At 36.1% G+C, this 10,630-nt stretch overlaps 1 protein-coding gene across 11 annotated transcripts in view; it reads right to left on the bottom strand.

Annotated features, from left to right (window-relative positions):
- Nucleotides 1–3,263: 3,263 nt before the first annotated feature.
- Nucleotides 3,264–10,630, bottom strand: part of PROX1 (prospero homeobox 1) — a 58,631-nt gene continuing 51,264 nt past the window's right edge. For 9 of the 11 annotated variants that reach the window (XM_024215302.1, XM_024215308.2, XM_024215303.2 and 6 more), the window contains one exon: nt 3,264–8,904. In XM_024215302.1, the coding sequence (XP_024071070.1) occupies nt 8,716–8,904 (189 nt within the window). In that variant the 3' untranslated portion in view covers nt 3,264–8,715. The remainder of the gene's footprint in view (nt 8,905–10,630) is intronic. The other 2 variants (XM_024215309.2, XM_024215311.2) reach the window with 1 other exon arrangement.

The following is a 10,630-nucleotide window of genomic DNA, read 5'->3' as shown; positions in this document are numbered from 1 at the left end:
TGCTCTGAAAGTTACACGACTCGGATTCGTCAGGTACGTCTACACACAGGTGGACAGGTTCTCTCTAGTGCTCTACAAATAGCTGTGTAGCCAGTGTTTTGACGTTGTCTTGGGTCTGAAGTCTGGGGGGAGGGGGTGAGTTTCAGAGCTCAGGCTCCAGGCCAAGCCACAACGTCAACCCACTGACAATGCAGCTATTTATAGAGTATTAACCTGGGCTGGGAGGCTCCAAAATGCTGTGCAGACATATCCTTTCAGACCAAGGGGGAAAACAAAAACATGCACCCTCCAGTTTATTTATTATGACTTTAAGAATTATGGTATCACAAAGTATGTTTTCCACAGCTACTAAACAGTATGTTTAATCACGTATCTTATTTTCTCTTTTGGTCTGTGCTGTATTCTTATATACGGTACATCCTTTGAGCTTTTTTTTTTTAAAAAAAGGTAATCTGCATTGAATCAGATCCTTTTGTTTGGGGGAAATGCTGCAACGCATCCCGAGGCGTGACTTATTTATTTCCCTTCATTTCCAAAAGATGGTAATAGATCAGCAACGCAACAGTCAATTCGCTGTTCCTCTTAACAGAGAGGGAAGACTCAGAATGATCATCTCCATGGAAATTGTATTGGCACAGCCTAGGCTGGGCATAAATAGGGGTAGAGACCAAGAGAATGAGAGCAATTAACCCCTGCATGCGCAAACCACAGTGCAACATTCTGCATTCGGTCTTGTAGAAACTAGTGATGGGGAAGACCTATTAGGTCTCAGTGTTATTGTCATGACAGAGAGATTTACCTAATTGGAAAATTCCACATAGCAGTGCTGAGGAACTTCCAAATAGAGCTGTAAAGTGTGGCACTGAACTTCTCCAAACGTCCAGGGCATTTGGCGCCAGGGGAGTTTGGCTTGGCTGCTTAGAAAGATAGGGGCTAGTTGCAAAGTTCCAGTCTAGAGCTGAACGTCCCCAATGCTCTGAGTTTGAACCTCTTTGCACTTCCAAATGCAGGGTAAAATGAGAAACGGTGTTTTGTATTTCAAAGAATAGATTTATTTTGGGAGGGAAATGTCATGACAGAATTGTGAGGGGCTAACTGCACTGTCTACAGACAGGCTGAGTGGCGGTAGCCACTATGCATACAGCTCTCCCAATGCACCTTAGCTCTTGGGACCCTGAGGTACCCTTTCTTGGAACCTGAGGGCTATCTCCCCCAAATGCCAGCCTCAACACAAGACATGCCCATGCCACTCTCTTTGAGCTAGTAAATGCCCTTTCCCCCCCCCCTTCAAAACAAGCTGTCCCACATAATTTTCGTTTCTTCCATAAGCCCCTGCTCTGCCCTTGGCTGAGCAAATGGCTAGCCTCTCTCTCCTTGCTTGCCTGCTCTTATTCATTAGCTACCCCCTCCCAGCATTTAGCCATTTTGGGGTCCCATAGCAGCTTCCTCCTGGACTTTATGGCCGTTCTGAAGCCATAGGAGCACAGGTTTGAAGGTAAGGTTTTCTGGAGTGTCAGCACAGCCCTCCTGTTAATCTTGTCAGACCTCCATCATTCATGGCCCGGTGTTGACAGCCCCCCAGATAACCCAGAAAATTAGCAAATTCCCATGTGTCAGCCAGTTTCTTAAGAAATAGTCCTGAGCAGCACAATTCCTGACCAGTGGTGTGGTAGGTTTGTAATGTGTCTAAGTGGGGAGTGAAAAGAGAACCACCTGTGAATTTATTTGCGATAGAGGTCAAAGGAGAACATCTCAGACCGAAATCACTGTTGGTCTTATGGATGCAATTCCATTGCCTTTAATGGACATTATCCCATAGTATGATTACACTGTACCACAGAGCTCTCAAAGACCCACAGTTTTAATTACAGGTGGAGAGATGAAGTACTCATTTGGTAGTTTGAATGTAAGCTAAAGGCTATATACTGCCCTCAGATCATTGCTGTGGTCTCTAAAGGCTGTATCACTCAAAAATCTGAGAAGAAATGATCTTAGATGAAAACATTTACAAGACACTTCTCCTTTAAAAAAAAATAATGTCAGCGACTGCATGCTGAAAATAAACTACCCTATAAAAGCCCACGTATATCAGTTCAAGGCTAATCAGATGCTCGACTCACTTAAGACAGGGAAAGAAAAGAATACAGAAGTATTTTAATGTAAACCAATGATACATTCCTATCTTGATTGCTACATTGTTTTTCTCGTCTTAAAAAAACAAAACAAAACAACCAACTAATCAAAACCAACATCAGAAATAGTCAAGGTGTAGAGAAGAACAATTAAAATTATTAGAGGTATAGCATGTAAGGAATTAATTTGCATAAGGATAGCATAACATGCTGAGGACTATTTAGTTTGGAAAGGAGGATCCCTAATAGATGTATTTAAAATAATGATAAAATGATAGAGGCTGCCATGTGGATGCTGCTTCTTTTATGATGGTATAAAAACAAGGGGAAAGTTGATGAAATAAAAGGCGCAAACATAAACCATGTCAAAGGACATACTTCTTTATGCAACATCTAAGTAACTTGTGGAACTCACTGTCACAAGACATTGATGAAGCAAATACACTGGGGAAATGATTAAATGCTGTCATGAATAAAAATAGCTTCTGAGATTATTCTAGCTGAAACTGGTCTAAAGGGCTGCCAGTTCTAATGCTTTAGGACATGACCTGCACATCAGGCAGTCAGGAAAAAAAATCGTGTGATATATTACAAAATTACATGCATTGTGGAGGTTTTACATCTTGGCCAATAGGATATTGGACTAGATGGATCATTGGTTTGAGCCAGTATGGCAATTGCTATGTTTATGTTTTTAATTATAATGGAGAATTTAAAGGTAAACAGGTGCATAAGTATTTGTGGGATGGAGACTTTATACGGTTTCTTTGCATTTAAATACATGAATACCACTTACGTGCTTAAAGTTAAGCATGTGCATAAGTGTTTACAGGATCTGGGCCTAAGGTGCCATTTAATAACATTTAATAACAGCAGCAAGTTGTAGGAACAGAATATAGCTGTTTACTGTAGGCATCCCAAATGCCATAGGAAATATATATTAGTTTTGTAAGATAGACGGCAGGTTTCATTAACAAATAATTCCAAATGGGGGGTGGGGCTGGGGCGTAACCGTAAATGGGATTACAATCGCTCACAGTAAATTGATTCCAGTGATTCACATTTTGTTTTGGGACTCAATAAAGAAATATTTTTTAGAAAGAAATATAAACAATGGCAATGAGCTTGTAATTTATATTTTATTTTGCACAAGCTTGCATATATACTGCACATACATTCAGTTTAGAGAAGATGGAAGGCACACAAGGCAATTGAACTACTGTATCCTTTAAGTGGTACAAAGCAAAAAGGTAAAAGTCTGGAGAGTATACAAAAGCTTAAAACACACAAAATAAAATCCCCCCCCCCCCAATTTTTTTCCTGTTTCTTTTCTTTTTAATTTAGTAGCTGCCAAGCTAGAATTGTAACTTTTTTTCAGTCAATTGTCTACTGCACTTTTTTTTCCATATGGACAGGGGAGTCTTATTGTTTTTATCATATCATCAATTAATATTACAGTACATCCTTGGTAATACAAAATTGTACACCTTCATCAAATAAATTAGGATAAATTAAACCAATAAATTATGCAAAGTCTTCAGAACAATAGACAACAACAACAAAAAATCCACAGTTGAAATTGCCTCTAGCTAAAAAATAAAATAAAAAAATCAAAAATTGACTTTATCAGTTCAGTTATTGTTCTATCTTCAAATTAAAGGGTCTTTATTACAAAAAAGAGCTTAATAATGCTATTTACAACATATTGCTAAATAATATAAAGGCAGTGTTTTGTCACTTTTGTAACTATATACATATGAGTAATGGCTGGGACAATATCAGTTTAAACCTTAACCTTTGACTCTTCTGGGCAGCAGTAAAACCAACTTAAGATGCATTTTTCTGACTCCTGATTTCATATTACATGAAAATAATAAATTCTTGTTATAGTTTTTGTTGTTGGGTTTTTCCCCACTTGAGCAGTACTTTAATGCATTTTAAAATTTGCAGCAAGGATGGGTTTTAGGTAAAATATCAACTTGTTGTTTCTTCTAGATTTGCTTCTTCGTATCCTAGTACAATTGTGCATTTTTGAAGGTGGCTGCTTAGGGAAGAGAGGTGATTGTGGCTCAGATGAAGAGACTAAAAAGTCACAATGCCACCACCTTTCATACATTAAAAAAGATATTCCTAAGAAGATGCAAAGGTTAAATACCAGTTTTCATCCCAGTTCTAAATATGAGCATTTTCAGCTTCAGTTTATAGATGGTTTACAACCAACAGTTCTACAGAAAACAAAATTGCATTTCCTTCAACAGAACATTTAAGTGCAATACAGTAACTGCTTACTCATATAAACCAGTTACATTCCTTAAGGGGAGCTTTTTGAAAACAATGCTTATTGGAATTTTCAAACACATAGTTGGTACCAGAAGGAAACATTTGCACTATTAACACCAATGATTTCTATATAATACACATGGCAAATATAGTTTTTGCTTTCACTTCTCATGTACAGTGCTCATTTTGGGGGTTTTGTAAACCACTTTCCATTTTTTTCTATATATATATATCTATATCTATATATATATATATCTTTCAATGCTGCTGGTGAAAATCCTATCTTTAAAGCCACAAAATCTTCACCCTTATTTCTTAGTTAACATTAACCTGTGGAAAAAACATTTTGCTATTAAATGACTTCATGTACATAGAAAAAAATTGTGTAATTGTACAGAAACTGTATCACCTATGCCCTTGACATCTGATGAAAGAGACTTATCATTTAAAAGTAGAGAGCTGGATTTTCAAGAATGCTTTCAACTATCTATACAGTTACTGTAGTGTTTCTTATAAATTTCAGCAGATGTTTTCAGAATGTAGTTATTAAAATCTTATGTCTTTATGCAAGAACAACCATAAGATTGAATATTTACATTGCTTTATAAAAGTTCCCCTCAGTTTTCGATGTTCACCCACATACCTGGTACAGTAACAAAGATTCTGCAAACTTAAAACACTTTTAATTAAATAATACTCAGAGGCACAAAGCAAACCTCAGGAATACATGGGTGAACACTTCCTTAAATAATTACTACATTCTAACATCTTCCACATGTTTACCATTTAGTGTGAAACGTTCCCATTAAACAACCAGAGATACAGTAAGAATTAAATGTTTTGTAATTTCAAATAGAACATTCTTTTCACAAAACATAACAAATGTCTAAAATAGGTTCTTAATCTAGATAGGAAAAAGGTAAGCTTTTCACTTCATACGCATATTTTATGTGTGTATATACATAAAAACATATCTATGTAATGTCTACATGTATGTATATGTGTGTGTATATGTATACACATAGATATTGCGTATGAAATATTGCTTCTATACTACTTTTCAATATGCTAAGAAAACACAAGATTTGCACCACAGTTACAAAAAATTGGCTTCTACAAGAATTTTCAAAACTTGAATGCTGCTCAAACAATTGAGAAAAAAATAATTTGCATTATCAAACTGTTCTAAAAATTCTCTTCTTCAAAAACGTATTCTCCTGCTTTGTTTTGTTTTGTTTTTTTAAATTTTTTAAAAAGACACAAAATATGCATAGCTATCAACATTATGTCAAACAGCCGGGAAAAAAAATCTAGTGTTTATTGCAGCTGTAGTAATTGAAAAAAAAATGTTTAAAAGATGAAAATTGTAAGCCACAGAAGGCACAAGAACAATTGTACTTGTGGGGAAAAAACTGGTATTTTGAAGGATTTTTTTAATCCTTCCGCTGGTGCATTTAAGGTCTAGGCACAGACTACAACCTCAAGTTTATATGCAGAAATAAATCTGAATTAGCAGTAAATGAATGGCAACATGGGATTTCTACATGGATTTTTAAATTCTTTCCCTACGTAAACTTTTTTCGTTACAATAAAAGTAGCCTCCTGCCTTTTAGCCATTGTTTTTAAGTAAACAGTATTGAGATTGTTTGAAAGATTCTGATTTCTATTTACAATTTAGTAAGAGTTATGCCGTATATTTATCTTTATATTTTTAAATGCATTGGGAGGCACAAAGGCAATATGGCTATAACGCAGTAAAATCACCATAACTGCAATGATCCAATTTTTTTTTCCAGGTCAAAAAACTGATTTTTCTCTCTCTTTAAAATGAAATTTCTACTCTTAATTCCTATGCCTCATTTACTATTGAGATTATGCTATTTATAAATAAATAAATAAATGCAACAACATCTAGTGTTGAGTACACAGTTTCACTTATTTAGATTATTAGAATCACATTGCAGCCAAATAATATAATAATAATAAGAATATAATATAATAAAAGTAATGGTTATATCACAGATCAAGATGGTATCTAGTAATGTGTCCATATAGTATGACTAAAGTATGGCTTTACTTTATTATGTCCAAGGAGGCAATGCAGTGTTATATTTTGTATTTGATGGGTTGCCAGTGAAGAACTAATCGTATTAGAACTTGAGCATTTTATGCCCCTTCCTCCCATAACAATAAAAAAGAAAAAAAAAGTGCATGAACACAATTTTCCTTCTTTCTTACTTGGAATTGATTGGATTTACATCTTTACGAAGTGTAATAGTTACCAAATCATGCACAAAATAAAAGAATGACACATGCTGTCTACTCTATGGATGCCTACAGTATTAGTTACTCACAGGGAGTTTAAGATCAAGAAGATTTGTTTTGCTTTTAATGCATAGTGAAAATGTTGGCACTTCATCCCATGCTATTGTCTGCATTGCCTATACTCCACAGATACTGCCAGTACTTGAAAATAATGACAGGGCATCGCAGGATTGTGCTGTTTAATTTGAAGTCAGCAGGTTTTTAAGGCTTTGTGCTGACAATAATTGCTTTCATACATTTCTGTCTATCAGCAGTATTTGTAAATGAAGTGAAATTGCAATGATCAGGTCAGCTCTTTAGTCACATGGGTAAACTTTCACTCTCCAAAGTCAAAATGCAATTTTAAAATAAAGTTAAAGAAATAAAATATTGATGTCCTAGATGGTCTAAATATTACTGGCTATTCTGTAACTTTCTCTAGATTTGTATCAAATTACCTAAGGGGAAAATACAATTCAAAATAACAATAAATTCTTACTGCATCTGTGCAAAAGATGACAGAGAAAATAACAAATACATAGTGCCACAGAATCTTTAAAAAAAACAACAACCCCAAACTATTGGACACTATACCTTTTTGAAAATGTGAAAAGAAAAAGGAGAACCACTGAAGAAAGCATAAAAACTAGCAGCTAGCTTTCTTGCATTATGTTCACATATTGTGACATATCATTCAGCTGAATCCAAAACTTTCATATACTTTACACTGTACTCATATTTTGGTCAATACCATCTTCTGCTTTAGAACGCAAATGTGGCACTCTGATCAGATAGATTTGTTTTTGATGATGCACTTAACAGTAATGCAAAAATTAAATTTGGCCATCTTAACTCTGCTTAGCCAACAGTACACTACTGTAAATTTTGTGGGTGGTTTACTGGATTTTTATAAAAATGTTATTTTTATGATTGTGACTAGGTAAAGATTGATTATATTTTACAGCTACAAACAAAGGGCCTTTTTGCCTCAGAGCTTTTGGGCTAAAATGCTTTCTTTTGCTATATAAAGGTAATTCAAAAAATTGATTTTCAGGGCAAAATACTAACTATCAAATATAGGCAGCAATCTTTTTATGCCTGGAAAAAAAAACTGAGTAAAGAATAAATTTCAAGAGCTAAGAGCCAATTAAAATATGACCAACACACAGCAATATAGCATGATGAAAGGTTTTGTTTTTACTTTATAGAGAGTGAAATGCTTCCGGTTAAGTAAGCTGACCATATTATAAAATTAGTGTGGTTGATACAATATTGTGCATGAATTACTGGCTTCCCCCTGCAAGAATAGTATCTGTTTTGTGCAAAATTGCTTTGCCTCAATAAAAAAAAATTACCTGGCATGTTAATTACTGGGGCAGGGTACATGTTATTCCTGTAAGGGAAAGCTTGAAGAATAGGGTTTGCCTTTTTGGGGTATCACTTTTTGGAGTGAGAACCTAAAATGGATGTTTGTAGTTTTTAAAAATATGAAACAAAATCTACCTTATTTGTTAAAAAGCAAAGTAAAATAAAATAAAATAATGCTCTAAGCTTATGAAGTAACTTCACAGAGTTCAGACCTTTAGCAGTATAAACATAATATAAACTTCATTGTTTGTAATATTGTGCCGTGACATGAGTCTCACTCAGACAAAATGCCACTTTGCAGCAAGCAATAAATCTGACAAAGCATTTTAAAACATAATGCCCTAACTTGCTAAGACAGGCTTTTACACACTTCAAAATTCTTCTCCCTGAAAATTAACCCCATTTATTCTCCAAATGTTAAGGGTCTTGGGCAAAAGTAAACTGAAGGGTGAAGTAAAATAACTATTCCCCCTTGTAACTGACCAAAAAAAAAGCCCCTATAGTCTGATTTCATACACATATATATGTATATGATATACTTATATAGGAAATTAAAATAAAGACACACACAACTTGGGCATCAAAAGGGGACTGCTACTTCTCATACATTCATAAATAGTTTTTGAAATCTCTACTCATGAAGAAGCTCTTGTAGGCAGTTTGGGGATTTGAAAATCTCAGGGACCTCACTGTCCAGCTTACAGATGACCTTGTATATGGCCTTCTTCCAGGAAGGATCAACATCTTTGCCTGCGATAATGGCATTGAAAAACTCTCGTAACGTGATCTGAGCCACTTCCAGGAATCTCTCTGGAACCTGCTGATACAAGGAGACAATGGCATTAATAAAGTTTTCAGTTTCAAGTCTCTGGTTCTTCAAAGGAAACTGAGCTAAGTTCTTTCTTTCAAAAAGGGGCTTACATAGCACCTGCATTTTCTAAATATGGCAGACTTCTATTCTCTTATGCAAAGCTGTTTATATATAGTACCATAGTAATAACTTTTATAACATGTGTTAGATATCTTTGCAACGTCTGACTACAGAATGTAGGTAACGAAATGTTAATGTCTGGATTTAGATAGTGAGGGACTTATAAGATATAATTAGCAGAGAAAGGGGCTGGGGGGAGGGGACAACAGCAATTGTCTTAAAGGAGATAAATCTCGTCATGAAATTTTACCCAGGTACTTATGGGTAAAGTCTCTGCATGAGAATTCATATGAAAATTATACATGCATTGAAAGGCGCATGAACCTCTGAATTTCTGTGTTTAACTTTTGTCAGAACCCGTGCTGAAAGCTCTCAGAGAAATAGGATAACCATGAAGAGTTGTTCATAGTTTAAAAAAACAAACAAACAAACAAGCCATCAGCTAATGGCCTGATTCTGTAGCTGCTCTGTGCATGAAACTCCCACAAGACACCCTCCTTGGGAGCCATTCTAGTTGTTCCTTTTTTTTTTCAGAAACCTACCAATAAAAACCATACTCTTCAATGGGAGCGTCATGCATGAAGTGACGAGAGAACTGGGCCCATTTGTTTTCTGAATGTTCATCTAATTCCATGGTTAAATCAAACAGCCAGCTAGCAGGGATATGCCATTTCCAGATTCCCCAGGACCACAGATTTACAGAAAAACCATGTATGATGGCGCCATAGCTCCATAGGATAGACACAGCAAGGCAAACACTTTCTACTAGATGTAGTGCTTGCTACTGTGAGTACTCCCATTGAGATGATGGGTCTCCTCATGGTAGGAATTAATATACACAAGTAGAAGGAGTTCTCAAGGATGCATGAGATCCCTGCTGTGGGATGCATGTGAGCAGACAGTAGCAACCACACAGAGGCCAATTCAGCAGGGTGCCATGCAGGTGCAGAGGGCTTCACCTATGTCCATCACATTGCAAAATCAGGGCCTATGATTAACCAATATTCTAGCCTAAGCCTGATTTTTGCCTTATAACTTTAGAAAGAACCTCAAAAACACTTGGCCTGAAAATTCTCATGCTTTGCCTCATGTTATAAAGCACTAGACCTATCTCACTCAGATGACACACTAGCATTCTAAGAGCCAAATTTCCCCATCAGACAGACATGTGATCAGTGGGAGCTATGTGCATGCATCTGAGGGCAGAAGCTGGCCCCAAACACCTATCTTTCCCCACCCTCTATGCTGCAGAAACTTCTTTTTCAAGGGGCTACATGGAGAAAGTGTGTTTTGGGGACATTCTATCACAGCAATAATTACCGGGGATTAAGATGACTATTTCCCTACCTTATTGTCTGCTCAGAAAAATGAATCTGTTTTCAGACAACATCTTTCTGTGTTTCAGTGTTTAATGAAATATTTACAAGAGATCCCCTGCCTGTCTCTTCCTGGTGTTGCTGTATAAAGTGTTGCACTTACTGTTTGTGCAATTCCAGCTGCTGGCACTTGGTATTGCCCGAATGGGGTATGGAGACACTGAAATCTGTGGTTAGGGAGCGATTGACCCAATGTTACAAAAGTGTAATAAAGATATCTGATAAAATCAGTGACACCC

The sequence above is a fragment of the Terrapene carolina genome, unplaced genomic scaffold, assembly GCF_002925995.2.
Source record: "Terrapene carolina triunguis isolate 2854851 unplaced genomic scaffold, T_m_triunguis-2.0 Scaffold262, whole genome shotgun sequence".
NCBI classification, from domain to species: domain Eukaryota; kingdom Metazoa; phylum Chordata; order Testudines; family Emydidae; genus Terrapene; species Terrapene triunguis.
Note: the sequence above shows the minus strand (reverse complement) of the source record. Positions and strands in the feature narration are given on the sequence as shown.